This window comes from Pimephales promelas, chromosome 13, assembly GCF_988280905.1.
Source record: "Pimephales promelas chromosome 13, fPimPro1.hap1.1, whole genome shotgun sequence".
Taxonomy (NCBI): domain Eukaryota; kingdom Metazoa; phylum Chordata; class Actinopteri; order Cypriniformes; family Leuciscidae; genus Pimephales; species Pimephales promelas.
The window spans coordinates 10,179,338-10,199,238 of NC_142781.1; the positions used below are offsets into that span (position 1 = coordinate 10,179,338).

The 19,901-nt window shown below is 41.6% G+C and overlaps 1 protein-coding gene across 1 annotated transcript; it reads left to right on the plus strand.

Annotated features, from left to right (window-relative positions):
• The first annotated feature begins 4,690 nt into the window (after positions 1 to 4,690).
• On the plus strand, positions 4,691 to 19,707 carry LOC148976500 (cholesterol 24-hydroxylase-like). The gene is made up of 15 exons (XM_089118461.1): positions 4,691 to 4,903; positions 5,022 to 5,099; positions 6,994 to 7,075; positions 7,176 to 7,249; positions 9,781 to 9,867; positions 9,947 to 10,085; positions 10,162 to 10,275; positions 10,368 to 10,524; positions 12,315 to 12,386; positions 12,464 to 12,536; positions 12,623 to 12,707; positions 13,692 to 13,802; positions 15,271 to 15,359; positions 19,034 to 19,100; positions 19,192 to 19,707. Exons 1-15 carry the CDS (start codon positions 4,770 to 4,772, stop codon positions 19,327 to 19,329), a joined length of 1,500 nt encoding a protein of 499 aa, XP_088974587.1. The 5' UTR covers positions 4,691 to 4,769; the 3' UTR covers positions 19,330 to 19,707.
• The last annotated feature ends 194 nt before the right edge of the window (positions 19,708 to 19,901 follow it).

The window sequence follows — 19,901 nt, forward strand, 5'->3', positions numbered from 1 at the left end:
CGTCCGTGGTCCCATCTGGGAATCGACTTCATGACTGACCTTCCACCCTCTGAGTCCAATACCTGCATCTTCATCGTAGTCGACAAATTCTCCAAAGCCTGTAAGTTAATCCCTCTCCGAGGATTACCCACCGTCTTCGAAGCAGCTGAAGCCCTCTTTCAGAATGTGTTCCGTCATTTCGGTCTTCCTGAAGATATAGTATCCGATCGAGGTCCTGAGTTCATCTCCCGGGTCTGGAAAGCCTTCTTCAAGCTCCAAGGAGTCTCCATCAGTCTATCCTCCTGTTATCATCCTCAGACCAACGGCCAGACTGATTGCAAGATCCAAGAGATCGGGAGGTAGTTGAGGTCATACTGCCACCAGAACCAGAACAGCTGGAACCGGTTCCTTCCCTGGGCAGAATATGCCCAGAATTCACTCCGACAGTCAACCATAGGACTCACACCATTCCAATGCATCCTAGGATACCAGCCTCCCCTGTTCCCGTGGAATCAGTGGTTCGAGCAGAGTGAGAGGGTGTGGGGCTCCCAGGCAGTGCGAAGACATACCACCCAAGCGAACGCCAGAAGATCCGAGACCCCCGATACCAACCAGTACAAAAAGTATGGCTATCCACCAGAGATGCCTGCCTGCAGAGCCTGCCCTGTCATATGCTGAGTCCCCGCTACATAGGTCCATTTACCATCCAGAGGCAGCTCAACGATGTCACATACTGGCTCAACCTACCAGCAGAGTACCGTATCTCTCCATCTTTCCACGTTTCATTGTTAAAAGCCTATTCTGAACCCTTGTCTCCTCCCCTTGCAGAACCCGATGTACCTCCTCCTCCAGAAGTCGCAACTGATGAACTCCAGAGTCCAGTCCATCATCAACTCACGACGACGGGGCAATTGTGTTGAGTACCTGGTGGACTGGGGGGGGGGGGTATGGCCCAGAAGAACATTCATAAGTAGCTTGTGACGACATCCTTGACCCCTCCTTGCTAACCCAGTTTCACCAGGAACATCCCACTCGTCCAGCACCCAGAAGTCGTGGTCGTCCCCGTCGTCGTGGGTTCCGGTCTTCAAAAGCCAACCGTGGAGGAGGGGGTACTGTCACTCCCATCCATGTCATCACACCCGCCCACTTGTTACACCAGATCCCAGTCACCTGAATTCTGATCACCGGCACCTGCACATCATGATTCCACTCATTATATAATTCCCAGTCCCCTGCACCTCTGTGTCTGGTGTAGTCTATGAACCACAGACTCTACAGACTCTACTCTCCTGTGAAACATACCTGAAGTTACTTACCTATCATCCAGTGTATTCCGTGGTCATCGTCCTGGGTCTCCTGGTCTCCATCGTCCTGTGTCTCCTGGTCTCCATTGTCCTGTGTGTCTTCTAGTCTTCGTGTTCAACAGTTCTCTGGTAAAAACATTGAGTTACTCATCTATGAAGTGTTTATCGGATAAAGTCTATACTCATCGCACTCAAGTATTGATCTGCACTGTTCACTCAGCACCTTGCTCACTCTGCATATAAATAAATCTGAAAATACTTACATCCTCCTTGTTTGTCTTTCTGTGAGTGTGACATCCGTGACCACTTAAAGGAGAACTCCGGCGAACAATGAACCTTTGGTCTAATAAAACGTCGGTACCTAGTCAACCATTCTCTGAGTTTTGTTTTCATGATAATCGAATGTAAAGAGTTTTATCTCTAAAAACTGTTTAGCGTATAATGCTAGTAATGGGGGCATTGAGTAAGTAAAAAGAAATCGCTAGTTTATACCACTAACAAGGCTCAAAATAGCCCCACACTCACACAGTAATATAATGAGGCTCCATACATGCAAAACGAAGCATTGAGAACTTTGTAAGTGTACAGACCGTTTAATAAGAAGATACTTTATGAAGACAGTTCACTTCGCGTATACAGGCAGGAGCCATCTTAAAAAATAGTCTCGATAAGTCGATCCCCGAACGCCATTCATACAGTCCAGAAGTTCGTTGAACTTCATAGAGTTCAGATCACTCAGCACGACGTTCGTGGTTCGACTTATCGAGACTATTTTTTAAGATGGCTCCTGCCTGTATACGCGAAGTGAACTGTCTTCATAAAGTATCTTCTTATTAAACGGTCTGTACACTTACAAAGTTCTCAATGCTTCGTTTTCTATGTATGGAGCCTCATTATGTTACTGCTTTAGTGTGGGGCTATTTTGAGCCTTGTTAGTGGTATAAACTAGCGATTTTTTTTACTTAGTCAATGCCCCCATTACTAGCATTATACGCTAAACAGTTTTTAGAGATAAAACTCTTTACATTCGATTATCATGAAAACAAATTTCAGAGAACGGTTGACTATGTACCAATGTTTTATTAGACCAAAGATTCATTGTTCGCCGGAGTTCTCCTTTGACATAATATATATATATATATATATATATATATATATATATATATATATATATATATATATATATATATATATATATCCTCACTTGTCTGGTTTATGCTACTCTGAGCAATGTTTGAAATTTGTATTTTGAGCACGTCTTGTGTTGTTATTGCCTCTTTACGATGCCAAATTTGGTTTTTGGTTTAGTCCTCAGAAGTCGCTTTGGATAAAAGCATCTGCTAAATGACTAAATGTAAATGTAAAAATGATACAGAGATTGATACATGCTACAAAGCAAGAGTGAAGTTGTTTTTCAAAGTTCGTCAATCAGAGACTCTGCCTCGAAACTCACATGCAGTGACGTTTCATATCATGCGTTCACAATATCAAGTGACTGTCCGGCTCACCTGCCACATCCTGATCAGATCATGAAATGGATGCACAAGGAAGGTCAATTAGTGCCACGGCTATTGTCTCTACTATGCCTAAAGCCTGCAGGGAGTTCACTTCCCGTGGGTGTACCAAGGGATGCCTCAGCTAACGCAGCAGCTGCAGACGTGTATAGGGAATTAGCTGATGTTGACCATTGTGTGCAAGAATGCACAAATATGATAGACTGGTAGAGTATTCCAATGTACCGGTACTTGTGCTGGTTGTAATCTTTCTATTCTATTATTCAGAAAGAGTCGCATGGAATGTATAGACGCATGCAACTGCAGGAAACTTGACAACACTTGCTAGAACATTGAAGAGGACTGCAAATAAGCTGTCATATGGGATATAGTTCATTGAATATTGCCATGACCCATCTTACTGCTTTTGGATCTTATTTGATTGACAACACCATCACTAAGGACCACCTTTTTCATTTTCAAGCTGATTATTGACACTTGATCTAAATCAGGACGGGATGTTAAATACCCTATATGTGAAAACCTGAACGCGTGCATTAAAGTTTGTAACTTTTACATTTGTTTGTATTTTGTTTTAAAGGTCTAATGCACCAGTGACCACACAACAACATTGTTACAAACAGTACTCCGCAAACTTGTAGTGCATGATCACAGTCTAAACCAGTGACTATAAACAGAACACAAATTAAGAGAGTTCGACAGTGCCTAAAAAAGACAAACAGCTGAACGCTGCTCGTAAGTAAAAACAGAAAACTTACATCTTTGTTGAAACACAAAGACACAATTCACAGCCGGTGAGGGCTCGTGAAGAGAGGGAGCAGGAATTAACCCCGGCACTGAATAACCTCACAAATACCAGGTCAAGCCACAAAACAATGCAATGGTCTGAATCAAATCAGATCCATGCCAACCATATTTACGCAAGGAGGTTAAAATACTTTTAAGCATGAATTCACATCAACTCGTACAACCAACCAAGAGTCCAAGAAAAGAGTCTGTAGCAAAACACTGATCAGAGAAACCTGCTGGATTTAAAGGTGCAGCGCCAAATGGCCACCACCTGATTTAATCGAGGAGCAATTCCCGCTGCCTACATCCTACCCGCTACATAATTAAATGTAGCCTGATAATATCAACAATAACAGTAATAATTATAATAATAACTTAGTAATTATTCATTGTTAAAAACAACTTTTTTTGCAATATCTAAGCTGTTACTTCAAATCATACTTCTAAATCTGAATGGCATTGAATTGCCCATGTAGGAAAACTTACAAAAGCACATTTATGTCATGTTTATACCTTGTTTAATAAAAAAATATGCTGAAAAATATATTTCAGCCTGGAGCTAGGTGGCGGCCATTTTGAATTTCTCAATTTTTAGGCATTTTGGGACATTTCTGAGCTTCGTATACAGCAGATTTGGATTCAGCACTCCTTTATACCCCTAGAAATATTGTATAGTAGCTATAAATAATCACAAAATGTCTCCGGAGTTCTGATTTTGTGAAAATTGTCCGTCTAAAAGAAGTCTTACAGTAGGCTAACGCCGGGTTGATGGTTTATCATTTTTAACAGACTGTGCAAAGCCTTTTAGTAGGCTACACCTGGATGGGGGTAAATTTTAAACATTTAACATCATCTTACATAGCCTATTATCGGGATATGGTGTTGTTTAATTGCATTTTATGTTAGTGTTCTGTTAGCACTCTGATTAACATTTGAGAAATGTGTGCGTGTGTGTGTGTGTGTGTGTGTGTGTGTGTGTGTGTGTGTAAGAAGCTGGGCTGACATTAAGCAGACATTGTTTTTCCTCTGGAATGTAAGAAAGAAGACTAGTAACGTTACTGCCCTCTGTGGTCCACAATCGATCAGAACAAGTTCCAGAGACCCGGAAATTAAATCGTTTTATATTTGACAGCAGTCAGGCTGGCAGACGCACATTATACACTGAGCCACTGTCTGAACCATCATGATCTCAGAATGGGTCTCACTCATGATGTTTTACCTGCTCGCTGCTGTTTTCAGTGCATTTCTTGCATATTGTCTGTATGTAAGACATGTTCATCAGAAATATGATCATATACCTGGACCTCCAAGAGATAAGTAAGAAACTTATGAATGTGTTCTGTTCTCTATATAACTGTGTTTATTAACGATACAGTAAGTCAATATTTGTCGGATAAGTTGAGATAAATTAACATGAAAACTGATAATCTGACAGTTTTCTGCTGGGACATATATCGTCTTTCAGAAGATCGATGAACTCGGAAAGTATTATACACGACCTTTTTCTTCAATGGTAAGAACAAATCTCATGTTTAAACAGACTATTTGCATTTTTTTTTTTTGCCTAAGTAATATCTTGACCCTGCACCTACAAAATGTTAATTGTTACGTAATATCACGCAGTGACATTGCATCTCTCGCTCTCTCTCTCTCTCTCTCTCTCTCTCTCTCTCTCTCTCTCTCTCTCTCTCTCTCTCTCTCTCTCTCTCTCTCTCTCTCTCTGATTGTGTGCGTGCATGCGCGCGCGCGCTCGTGTGTGTGTGTGTGTGTGTTTCTTTACTGTTTGATATTTGTACTCTGAAAAGTCAAATGATTTAATGTAATTTATATTTACAGAAGTACACTACTGAACGTTATTGAAATATAGATACATATTAAGCCATTTTCAGGCATAAGCTTCTGAGGAACTGCTGGAAAATAATACAGTTTTATGCTCTCATCTTTTGACTTTTTTTGTCAGCACTTCATCAATGTACAGTTGCAAAAATAGGGTAGCTCTTAAAGGGGTTTGCATAAGACTGACATGACACATGTCATGAATATAAAGGAGGATTTATGCATGTTTATGACAACTGTCATTAAGTGTCAGTCGCTCAATTATGACATGACATGTGAATATGAGATTGTTTGAGATGTCTTTGTAATGACAACTTGACATAAGCTAAAGCAATACTAACCTGCCAGTGGCCATGACAGCTTGACATTACTAAGATAACAACCTGTCATAAATATGTCATAAATATGACATGGCAAGTTGATTATCAAACTTAAGGAGCCACTTAATTTTATGGGTTTACATTACATTAAACTCATAGACATAATAAATATATAGACGCCCTATTGGCCGCTGGAGCGTACGTCAACGGTGCCGCCATATTGGGGATGGCAACTTTTGTGCCCTGCTTGGGGCTGTACAAATCGCCACACTATTGAAAACAGCTTTCGAGGAAGTACTTTTCACAAGCAAGACTGAACGTTTGTTTTTGGCTGTATTTGGTCACAATTTAATTAGTAATAGTAACGTTCAGAGGTTAAATTTAAAAATACTGCTGTTTTGTGTCACGAAATGTAGTTTTAATCGCTTTCAGTCGACAATGTAGTTGTTTAATAAATAGATTTGAAATAACTAGAGATGGAACTTTTTGTACACCACATACAAACCACTGAAATCGATTGATAAATGTAAAAACGGTTTGTTTTTATCCAAAAAACGCAGCTCGAAAAACGCAGCTCATCCGTTTACTTACATTTGATTACTGTGCAGTCTTGCCCTCCGCAAAATGGCGGACCCGTTGACGCATCGCAGCAAGGTTCCAAAGTGGCCAATAGGGCGTCTATGTATTTATTATGTCTGTCATGAGACCATTAAAACATTTTAATGACAAATTCAAGTTGTACCACTGTAGTTGAGGTCAAGAAAAATATTCATGGCACAGTTATAATTGCCTCATGACAGCCAATGTCAAAACCAACCACATGACAGTTTAATGTAATGTTAACCCATAAAGATAAGTGGTTTCTTAAGTTCGATAATTAATCTGCACATATTTATGACAATTTATGATGTATTGTTTTATGTCAAAGTGTCATAAAAAGGTGTCATAAATCTCAAACAATGTCATATTTGGATAAAAAAATGTCATAATTGAGCGAATAAACTTGATGACAGTTGTCATAAACATGCGTAAACCCTCCTTCATATTCATGAGATTTGACCCGTCATGATTATGAAGGTGTCATATCAGACTTTTGCACACCCCTTCAAGTAAAGCGTTACTTAAAAACCTAAAAATCACAGTTGTTTCACCAATAGCACAAATTTCCTCACTAGGGATACTGTTTATTGATCCTCTTGGGGAAATTTGGATAAGAGCTCTCACCAATGTGACCATGTTCTTGTTTTTAAGGGCAGAAAAATATGGCCCTGTCTACAGGCTGAACAGTTTTCATTATGTCGTGATCATGGTTTATTGTCCTGAGGCTACAAAGGTAAATATTTCACACTTAATGTCTTTATGAAAAAAATAAATAGTAACCTTTCCGAGGCCACAAAATCGAACAAAATAAAATCTCTGCCCTGTTATTGTAGACAGTCCTGATGTCACCTAAGTATCTCAAAGATCCCTTTGTCTACAAACGGCTCTTTAACTTGTTTGGAAAAAGGTATGTTTAAGTTTTTTCTGGATATGTCATAGCTTTGCAAGGTGAAGTCTAGTGTCAAACTCTCTACACTGATAGCTGTGGCAAATTACTACTATCATCTCGAATTATTTATGGTAGAACAAAATGCTATAATTGATTTCACGAGTTTCTTTGCCCATATAATCTTTAAGCTTATAAAATTAAGCGTACTTGGCTTGCTCATATTTGGCTTGCTTGTTTTGTGTTATAATTTCTTTGTATGACAGCCTGGACAAAATTATGGCTGCACTATTTGGCATGTTTCATTGCACAACCATGCAATAGGCTTACAAAATATCTTACAAATTGTAGTAATTTTTGAATAAAGGGTGAAGAATTTCTCTCAGCCAAACATCACTTTTGGCTACCACTGTAAATGCTTTCCCTGGTGAATAAAAGCTAAGTATACTTGCAGCCAGGCTAATTCAGTATACTTCAAGTGTGTTAATGATTAGTTGACTTGAAGCGTGCTATTTCAGATCAACCATTTTTGAACTACTAAGTATATTTTAGTTGTAATTAAATTGTAGTAAAGTATAACTTTTAGTGTACTTTAGTGTAGTGTGCTAAAATGGAAGAACTTCAAGTATACTTTAAGTATATGCCTCTGTAGGGACTAATTAAATGCTTGATTAGTGATATTAAAGTGTGCTTTATTTGTGTTACAATTACAAGTTCATAACAAGTGTCTTCGAAACACACAAGCAATATACCATACGTGTATTATATTTGAGTTAAAAAGTGTATAATACCTTTGGCTTTCCAAAGATATTCAAAGAACTCGCACTTTAAAGCTGCGGGTTTGCAGTTTTCAGGGGAGGTGGAGTAAACTGTACACTATTTATACATTTTGCATTTATTATTATTTGTTATATGTTGAATACATGTTTTAAAAAATATTTATTAAATACATTTTGCATTCCCAAAGTTTAGTGTGACTGCGGCCTAATTCATATTTGAATTTGAATATTTCATGGGATTTTCTTTGCGAGTGGTGACCTTACACTTAAACTTTAAAGGGGTGATGAATTGATAAATCAAATTTTTCATTGAGCTTTTGACATCTAAGAGGTCATCATATTATAAGAATATCCTGCAAGTTTCAGAACTGAAAACGTCCTTGTTAGTCCAATAAAAGCTTTTATTGACACCAGCCTCAGCAAACAACTCGTTTTTCAAAGTGGGGAAATATGACGTCAAAGAGGATAAAACACCACCCCCGCAGAAGATGATCAACGCCTACTTCAACACGGCCGGTTTAGCCCCGCCCACCGATTCGTGCATTACACACATAGCTAAATAAGATAGGCCTACCACGTGATGACAAACCGGATTGAGCTATAGTGAGCAATACAAAATATTGTGCAGTGCCTGGTTGTGGAAGAAGAAAGTGGCTGCATAAGCTTCCTCTGGATTCCAATAGGCAGTGTTGTAGTACTCGAGACTCGGACTCGTCTCGGACTCGGTCTCGAGACCATATTTTAATGGTCTTGGTCTCGTCATGGACTCGTGTCCATTTGGACTCGGAATTGACTCGTACTCGAAAATTTTTTTTTTTTAGGACTTGGAATTATTCCCGAGTCCACTCGAGTTCAATTAAAAATATTTTTCATGATTATTAATGTATGTTAATAAAATATTTCTTTAAATTGATTGACACGCCCAGTGATTGGTGATTTTCTAGTGCGCAACTGCGCATGACAAATTGTAATAAAATTACTTTTAACACCACCTACTAAATTTTTACCCTAAACTGATCATATTTTTTAAACTAAGTAAATTCAGTAAAAAAAAAAAAAAAAGGATTTCTCTAAGTAAATAAAAGTAAATTAGGTAATCAACCCTCACTGGTCTCGGTCTCGACTCGGACTCGACCGTCTCTGGTCTCGGACTCGACTCGGACTCGACTCTCTATGGACTCGGTCTTGACTCGGACTCGACTCTCTCTGGTCTCGGTGTCGACTCGGACTCGAGTGAGGTGGTCTCGACTACAACACTGCCAATAGGACTGTATGGTTAAATGGTAAAACATTGTCCATATGTTCGCTTCATTTCACTGAGGATTGTTTTGTAAACAAGACTGGATTTGCAGACCGATTAAGAGTAAAGAAAGGTGCTGTGCCGTCTATATTGGATCTGACAGGAATTGTGCAACACACAGACTTTGGGTCGAATCATTCCATTTGCCATTTTACAACATTGGACGTTTTCAAAACAATTTCCCCCAAGTACATCGACGGGTGAGTTGAAACTCATTATAATATGCAAAACTGTTATCCACTCACAGCAGTGGGCGTTTACTTCCAAGTCTTCAATCCGAGCCGCCTGTAAAAACCGAGTGTTTTTCAGGTAGGCTCAAAACTAGGGTAGAAAATAGCCTATAACTATTTCATTTTGATGTTTTTGAATGCAAAAACCAAGTGAATGTCATAAGTTGACCCCAGACAACAATATAATAAAATTTAAAAAGCCAGTTCATGACCCCTTTAAGTCACATGACTCAATGTTCTCAGGTTCCTGGGGAATGGGCTGATTACGGCTGCGGACCATGACGTCTGGTACAGGCAGCGTCGCATCATGGATCCTGCCTTTAGCAGCTCGTGAGTCAAATATAGACAATCTCTGATAAACTGAAATGTGATACAGATGCACCTCAGCTGATGCCGTCTCATTGGTCAGATACTTACGAGGCTTGATGGGCACTTTTAACGAAATGTCGGAGCGCCTAATGGACAAGCTGGAGGAAATAGCAGAGACGAAATCACCTGCCGTCATGCACGACCTGGTCAACTGTGTCACACTCGATGTCATTTGCAAGGTTTCACTTTCCTTTCTGATACAAGGAATGTCAAATCAGCTGTCGATCAATACTTAGTAGCTGTTTTCATCCACAGGTGGCTTTCGGTGTCGATTTGAATTTCTTGAAGCAAACTGACAGCCCCTTCCAGAATGCAGTAGAACTGTGTTTAAAAGGCATGGTGTTGGATCTCAGAGACCCATTTTTTAGTGTAAGAATTTATTCACAATTGCTTATGTCACCCTAAAGTAGTAGGATTAATGATATATAATCTGTTTTTATTTTTTAAATGTGGGACCTCAGCTTTTTCCCAAGAATTGGAAGATTATACAGCAAGTTAAAGATGCAACTGAACTCCTGCGTAAAACAGGAGAAAAATGGATACAAAACAGGAAGACAGCAATTGAAAATGGAGACGATGTACCGCAAGACATTCTCACGCAAATCCTCAAAACGGCAGGTATGTGTATTTTCCTTCTTCCATTTGTTCTACAGGTCATTTTTAAATAGGCTGCAAATTATAAAAAAACTATTTTCAAAATGTGCTTAAATTTACCATTTAATCATACCATACCCGTCACAGTGGCTGGATGTGTTCCCTTGTTTGTCCACTAGATGTCCTCCTTCCCCACTATGTCATTCACTTCTGGAACTGCATTTCCCATCATCCTGTTCTGTCACTTACTGATCATTGCACTCAGCTGTTCCCCGTAATCATTGTTCCCAGCTGTTCTTCCCAGTGTTAGTCTTGTTAGAGATGTGTATATATACCCAGTCTTGTTCAGTGTGTTTCACGGAGTCCTTGTATTTTGTGTCACATCACTTCTGGTCTGTGGTCAGTTCCTAGTTCCTGTTTGTTTATTTGTTTTGATGGCTTCTCTTGGTTTGACCCTGCATGTGTGACTACGAGTTTGGATTATCCTCTAAATAAATACTGCTTTTGGATTTACCCCTGTTTCCCGTGTGTGGATCGTGACAGAAGGACTCCGTCACACCCTGAATCCAGCGGTATGTTTTCAAACTTCTCTTCCCCAGCCACTGAGTGGGAGAGGAGAGATTATTTTCATGGAACCTGTCTAGTCATTTTTCGTGGGAGGTCGCAGAGGAGGAGGTGGTCGAGAAGAAGTTCAACACCACTCTCCACCCGGCCCCCCTTCGACCCTGGGCCAGTGAGGGACAGCTCAGAGCCAACATCTCACCGCCACGGACTGAGAAGGGGGAGGAAATGCACGTCTGCCCAGCGAGAGACTGTTCACGTCCCGTCTGCCCAGCGACAGACCGTTCACGTCACCTCTGCCCAGCCCTGACTGTCCAGCCCGAGACCGTCCAACCCGCCCAGCGAGAGACTGTTCACGTCACCTCTGCCCAGCGAGAGACTGTTCACGTCACCTCTGCCCAGCGAGAGACTGTTCACGTCACCTCTGCCCAGCCCTGACTGTCCAGCCCGAGACCGTCCAACCCGCCCAGCGAGAGACTGTCCATGCCCTGTCTGCCCCTAATCCGGGGATTCAGCCCAAATATTTTTTTGGGGGGGCCCTATGTCCCAGCCACGGCTGCCCGAAGGGTCCTCACCGCCGTGGCCGCCCCGAAGGGTCCTCACCGCCGTGGCCGCCCAAAGGGCCTGCTCCGGCACGTCCTGCTCCGCCATGGCCACGCCCTCAGCCTGCTCCGCCCTGGCCACGCCTTCAGCCTGCTGCACTCCACCATACACCGTGACACAGACATGCGCAGTCGTGAGCAGGAAGTAAATCAAGGCCGCTGTCTTGTCAAACGCAAGCACACACCCCGCACTTTCATTATGTGGCCTCTGTCTGCTCCATTCTTCTCCAATGATGTCTGCTGATTGCAGTACCTCGTTAAATACAACTACTAACCACATAGTCAACATAATGAGAAAGTCTGCTGGTGCTTCAGTGACTACTTCGGACAGAGAACCTGTCAAAAATGATTTCACAGCACCGTTTTTATAGCATCACATAATAACTAACTAAAAATAAACTTATTTTAAAAACAAACTCTTGAAATTACATCAACGTGATATAAACTACATTAAATGACAGAAACTATCTTTGGATACAGGATATGTGAAGTGTCATTTAATTGTTTAGTTGGTCTCACATCCCGTTGAATAACATGGGGAGGTGGGTTTATGACCTATACTAGGACAAGTCAATAGCCCTAATAATAACATATTCAACACAACACTGGTAGGGTTCCTTAACTATTAAACACTTTCCATTTTTGCTGCAGAGGAGGAAAAAGTTACTAACGCTAAAGATCATGAGCTGATGTTGGACAATTTCGTGACTTTCTTCATTGCTGGTGAGTAATGGCTTTGTTTGATTTTTGCTCATAAACCCCAGCCAATATACAGTAAACAGTGCCTGATTCTTTTACAGGGCAAGAGACAACAGCAAATCAGCTCTCGTTTGCAATCATGGAATTAGGGAGACATCCTGAGATATATAAACGGTAAATGCTAAAACATCCTTGGAAATTTGGACCTCTTCCACATTGACTTGCATTACAATTCTTTAGTTTGAATCTCTTATTCCCAGGGCTAAAGCAGAAGTGGATGAAGTTCTTGGGACAAAGAGAGACATTTCACATGAAGACCTTGGGAAATTCACTTACTTGTCTCAGGTTGGTCTGCAGCTGGGTTGCCCAATCCTGTTCCTGGAGATCTATCTTCCAGCAAAGTTCAGATCCAACCCTGATCCAACACAACGGAACCGGCTAATTGAGATCTTCAGGAGCACTTGTTAATTACAGACAAGTGTGTTGGATCACGGTTGGACAATGAACTCTGCTGGTAGATCTCTAAGAACAGGATCAAGCCTTGTTCACACTACATGATTTTAAAACGCCGGGCTGAACTGTGTGGTTCACACTACATGACTTGCTCTCTGTGAAATCAGGAGTTTTCAAGTTGTTAAGCTGTTCACACCACACGAGACAACGTGATTGATCCACAACAGGAGGTAACGCACCACACGAGTTGACAACAACTCTGTCACCCAACGATTCTATTTTGTCTACAAACCATTTTTTGTCACGAAAAATCACACGCTAAAACTAGACGGAAATAACACAAAACAGCACGCGCGCCAATACCCAGCGAAGAACACAACAAGCAAATATGGACGTCAGACAGAAACTAGTGCTGCAAACTGAGCGATGATTTGCTCTAAGTAAAAATGCAAAAAAAAAAAAAAAAGATGATTTACCGGTGACCTCAACCCATGCCTTGCTCTGATTGGCTGTGGCACATGACATCACGTGAGGTTGAGGCATGCGACAGCTCTGGATATCTAGCATACTAGATATTTTTCTGGGCTTGGCGACGCATCTGCGAGTGTTTTTGATGCGTTGTTGGCTCTTTCACACTAACAGATTGGTGAGCATTCATTGCCAGCTAATCCCCCGCGATTTGCATGCGATAACACCCTGACCTGTTGGCGAGCTCAGCAATTTACAAATAGGGCTTAAATCGGGCTTAAAATCATGTAGTGTGAACTAGGCTTTAGACACCCCTGTTCTGCAGAGATGGTCTTTTATGCTACAAACTCAAGTGGTTCTGTATCCATTTCTTTGAATGGTCTTTGTGTTGTTGACTCAATGCAATAGGTCTTGAAGGAAACACTGCGACTGTACCCCACTGCTCCAGGAACCAATCGCTGGTTGCATGAGGACATGGTTATGAATGGGCTGAAAGTTCCAGCCGGCTGCTCTATTGCTGTGAGTATTGCCAGATTCCCAGTAATGCTGGTCTAGTCACTCTGTGGGAAGCTATTTCTGGCTGGGGAAGCTATTTCTCGCTACACAAGTACAGATACTTTCTACTTGAATGGAGATAGAAAGAAATTTTCAACATTGTTTGGAAATATTATATTTTAGTTGAAGTCCCCCTGTAGTCAATAATTGTATCTCTTAAAACTAATCATTGCTCACCAAAATTAAATATGTAACTCTACACCTTTGATTCATTTATTATATGTAGTTGAATACGCAAATTATCCCGCCTTCACTCACTCACACCATCTACTCGTTGACGAACACACGTTGACCCGATTGGTTACAAGGTAGTTTGTGAATACTGAAACACCAGCGATGTGATTTCAAACAGTGATTTTGAGACAGTGTCTTTGGTTCACTGCAGTTTTAAGGAGAAAATACTCAGCAATGGTGTTGACTTATGAATTTGTACATGGTTTGTCTTAAAGCATATGAAAACACCACATAGACATATAAAAAACATTAAAAGCTTGATTTTGACTATAAGGGGACTTAAATGGGTTAGTTCGCCCACATTTGCTCACACGTGTGTTGTTCTAGTGCCATACTTTCTCTTTTGTATCACAAAAGGAGAATTAGTAAAAAAAATTTTTTAAAAATTTAAAAGTCCCTCTCACGCTCATCCATATAATCTCATGGCAGTGAATAGAGACTAGTATCAAGTTTAAAAAAAAAAAAGACGCAGAAGTATCACAGAATGAACCCATGCGGCACATACTGTAAATTACAAGTGCTCTGGGCATATGCAACAGGGTTTGGCAAAAAAACCCCCCGAAATTGTATGTTTTATTCTACAAAAATCAAAAGACTTCTGTGCACGGCTCCACAATGTGCGCTACAACTTGCCCAGAAACGGCACACAAGTTGTGAGAAAACAAGACTAGTAAAAAATGCGACATGATATTACAATCCATGTGCCTTCTTCCCTGAGGTGAATATTTTCGTTATGTTCGTCACAACAAGAAGTTATCACTTTCACATCTGTCAACTGTCCTTCTGACTATCATCAACTCCTTGTAGAAAGATTTCTAGGCATTGTATTTCATACTGCATTTTTATACATTTTGAATCCTCACAACTTGTGTGCTTTTTCTGGGCAAGTCACAGTAAACCGTGGTGCTAATAGAGTCTCATGAACATGCAGTCATGCACAGAAGTCAGGGTTTTTTGTAAATAATACATTAAATTTTGGTTGGATTTTTACCTAACCCTATCATAAACCCTTCAGAACATGTGGGATGTACGACACTTGTTGCATGGTATCATTCTGTATACTTGAATTAGAACAACACCAGGGTGAGTAAATTATGACTTAATTCTGTTTTAATAAATCTTATAAATTCAAATCAATGGTATTATCAATTTTACTAATATGACTATTTTGAACCATTTTAACCTTTTTTCCATACAGTTAAGTTCGTATGTCTCTCAAAGACTGGAAACGTTTTTCAAAGATCCGTTGAAGTTTGATCCTGAGAGATTTAATATGAATGCCTCCAAGTAAGTCATTATGAGGACAAGCTGTAAATGAGTTCCCTTTTGAACGGTTACCTCGTATTGTGTAGCTATAAACAGTGGTGAAACTCCTTTTCCTCTATTTACCGAAGCTAATGGGCCCTATCTTGCACACCGGCGCAAATGACTTTGTACACTGACGCATATATCATTCCTATTTTGCACTCATGCAAAGCGGACTTTTCCCTCCACAGACGCATGTCAGTAAATTAGGGAATGAACTTGCGCTTGATGGGCAGGTCAGCGCAAAAAAAGGAGGCGTGTTCAGGCGCAAACTATCCCTGGTGCTATTTTGCAGTTTCAGAAAACAATTGCGCCAATGACCAGAAAAATTTGTCTAAAGTCAGTGGTGCGTTGCGCGTACATTCAGATTCAAAGCACGCATGTTTGGCCATAATACAGAGTATGACCAGCACGCATACACTGTACAGTAGATTATTCTTTCATCTACACAGATGCATTTTACTTTTTGCAAATGATACATTATTATAAGGAAAAATACTTAAACACGAGGGACATTGTTGTGTCCATGATGATGGGAAAAATAGGCATAAAGCTTACACATTTACCCAAATTATTATATGCATGTTTAACCGAAGCTAATTTGGGTGGGTTTGTCCCATCCCCAATGTTACTTCTCTTTCTTTTACGGCCCTGACAAGAACATCAATCGATCAATGATTATGAAGCGCGCCTGGTAAATGCGCCGTTAAAATAGAATTGCGCCATGGAACAAGCGCACCTCATTCATTATGCTCTTAAAAGGAATGTGATATAATGCTCTTATTGGTTTGTTTCCCGTTACCCCCAAACCACACCTATAAATAATGAAGCTACTTCATTCCAACCCCTTCACTCCAATGACTCTTGCACTTGAATCAGGTGCAAGAGTCATTTATCCCGCTACGTCTCCGCATGCCTCGCTTTCCCACGTGCCCACATGGCTGGCCTTGTCTCCTTCAGCGGATCCATCGAAGGACACGACGACAGCCTCTCCATCGCCGCATCTGAGGAGGAATGACTGGGCTCTCTCGACCCCATCATCGCTTCCCAGTCTGCTGGCAGTGTTTCAGCAGTTAGGACTAACTCTGACGCGGAGTGCTTCGGATTCTGACGAATGCCGTCTCGGACCTCGAGCTCGAGTGGAGCCTCCTCGAAGCCAGCTGGATAGCTGCTTTCTGACGGGTCGCGAGCAGGCCACTCGTCACAGGCCTGCGCCTTTTTTTACCTAAAGTGCACGAGGAGCTAACCAAGACTTGGCGCACTCCTTTTTCTGCACGTGTGGGATCTTCACTTTCCGCAACACTCTCCATGGACAGCGCGGCGGAAAAGGGCTATGAGTTATTGCCGCCCCTTGAAGAGGCAGTGGCTGCTTATCTTTGCCCGAACACCGGTGCTAGCTGGTGAGCTAGAGCTGCGCACCCAAACAAACCCTGCCGAAACTCTTCAGCCCTCGTTGGACGCGGCTTATTCCGCCTTAAGCTTACGATGTCCTTGCTGTAGCTTTACCAGACCAAACTCCTCCAGTTTGGACAAGACTGGACGAGACTGGCCCGGACCCTGAGGCCTTCCAAGACCTCTAAAGCGCCATGGACATAGCTTTGTGGCTACCAAGGCTACTGTGCAGGCTATCTGGAGGAATATGGTGAGCAAAGCCAGCAAAGCTTTGATTGTTTTACAATCACAACGACAGGTTCACGGTCCCCCTCCACTCGGAGACACCTTCCCTTACTCCTTAACATTGACTTCCGCCCAGGCAAAAGCTTGTACAGTCAGTCCAACACTCAGCATGTGCACAAATCACAATATAAGGGTATTAGGTTCCCCTATGTTAGACAACCCATCCCAATCAATGTGTCAAACCCTAACCCTGATCTATCAAGTTAAGTCATAAACACTATAAAGCGAGGCTACTCGCTCCAATTCGCTCGCAGACCCCCAAAGTTTCAAGTCTCTGGTCGAGCACGGAGCTGAGCTTACATATCAACTCTCTGGAAATGAAAGCAGTTGGTTTGGCCCTAAAACCATTTCTGTCAAACCTAATAGGTAATGTCTTAGTTTGCATGGACAACATGTCAGTGGTGGCTTACATAAATCGCCAGGATGGCCTCAGGTCAGGCAACCTGCATGCCATGGCGAGAGACCTCCTCTTATGGAGACAGACTGCTCTGAGAGCAGCACATATCCCTGGCATTCAGAAGCTGGGTGATGATATGCTCTCACGGGGGAACACACCCCTAAGCGAGTGGTCACTGATCTCGCAGACGGTCAGTTTGATATGGAGTGTGTTTCGGAGAGGCCGAAATCGACCCTTTTGCTCCCTTTATGCCCCCCCCCCCCCCCTCGATGATTTCAAAAGTCATCAAATGGGTCAGGGAGAGTGGATGCGCAATCCTTCTGGTGGCCCCTCTCTGGAAATACAGGCCGTGGTTTCCGGAGCTGCTTCAGCTATCGGACACAATCCTTTGGCCTGTTGCAATGAGGAAAGATCTCCTCACACAGGTCAACGGGACAATATGGCATTCTCGACCCGACTTATGGGCCCTTCATTTATGGCCTCTAAACGGATACCTTCCTGAGCACTATATCTGAAGCCAGAGATAAAGACTGCTCTCCTGTTGGCACTGGCATCTATCAAGCAAGTGTAAGATCTGCAGGCTCTCTCAGTGAGCCCTTCATTTTGGGGTTTTGACCAGATGAATCATCATTGGTCATCCTCAACCCCAGGCATGGTTATGTACCCAAAGTACTCTCAACGCCGTTCAGAGCACAGGTTATTACTTTATTAGCCCTTCCCTCTTTTGCCAAGGATGGGGAGGTTAATCTTCTCAGCCCTGTCAGAGCACTGAGAATCTTTCTGGAGTGTTCTGCTTCTTATAGACAATCAGAACAGCTTTTTGTCTGCTTTGGTGACCGATCTAAGGCTGTTGACACCTGGCCACTTCATGCGTTTTCTGTGATCAGATAGCTATCCGATCGTAAAAAAGACCACGTGTAAATACCCTCCGAAGCGCATTCGAGATGGATTTGAATGCCTCAAACCACTTCAGGAGGTGGTCTGGGCCGCATTCCAGACAAAACTGGACAAGTGTAAATGCATCTGGTTGTTGAAGCCACATATGTAAATTCTACTCCTCCCAAAAATGCTAAAAAAAACATGAGAGCATGCTATAGGCTATATGTCATGTTATAGTCAGAGATGACGATGCTACTGTGACACACATTACCTCAGATGAGCGTCTATTCATCAAGCCAACACGCCAAAAATAATGTAGAAAAAGTAAGTCATAAGATCTAGTCACTAAGCAAAGACTGTCTAGATGGATAGTGGATGCCATTTCTTTTACTATTATAGGCTGAGGCCACGCCCCCTTGATGGGCACTGACCTGTAATGACATAGGACTAGCACATTGGTCGCATGTCTGAGGTGCCTGCACCATTGGATGTGCAGTTTGCAGCTGCAAATGCGTTTATACATATACTGTAAGCTTCAGTAAATCAAGGAAAATGAGTTTCCCATTGCGTATAGCAACGCAATACTCGTTCCCTCTCTCTGGGAACTGAGGTACGATACAGTAATATAGAGTAGTTTTATGAGGATGTTATAAACATAATAGTATGAAATCCGCTGATATCAAATTGTGTTCTTGTCTGAAAGGCCTTATTACTCCTACTACCCTTTTGCACTTGGTCCACGAACTTGTCTAGGGCAGGTCTTCTCACAGGTGATGAAACACAAACACACATTTGCACAATTTGCTTTCCATGTGCCAAATTTGCTGTGATTATAACAACTCTGTGTATTTCTACATTCAGATGGAGGCTAAAGTTGTGCTTGCCAAACTGCTTCAGAGATTCGAGTTCAGCCTGGTTCCCGGACAGTCTTTCAGCATTAAAGACACTGGAACTCTACGCCCCATGAGTGGAGTGATCTGCAACATCAAACCATGCTAGGACATGTTTATGGCACTTGTTTTGTGTTTCTTGTGTACTTGTGTGTTCTCGGCAAACATGGTCTTGTATTATTCAAATATTAACCTAAAGCACAAAAATTGTAACTGCTATTTATGTATGATACTTTATCCAATTTTTTTAACTGATTTGGTTTTATATCATCTCATAATTGTTCATTATGGTGATTTTAAATCTTTGTTTTTATACATTATGTGGATTATATACAGTGCTGGGTGATTACATATAATCTGGATTATGGAATCAGGTTCCAAAATGAATTATGGATTATATAACTTTTTTTAAATACTCATAATCAGACTATAGTTACTTTTCTATTGATTACATGATTCATTATTAAATATTACTCATGCAATGGCAGTAATTATAGCATTTTTATATATATTTATATGGATAGATGGATAGATGGATAGATAGATGTGTGTGTGTGTGTGTGTGTGTGTGTGTGTGTGTGTGTGCGCGCGTGCGTGCGTGCGTGCGTGCGTGCGTGTAAGAAGTTGGCCTGGGCAGACAGGAATGTAAGAAAGAAGGCTAGTACTGCCCTCTGTGGTCAC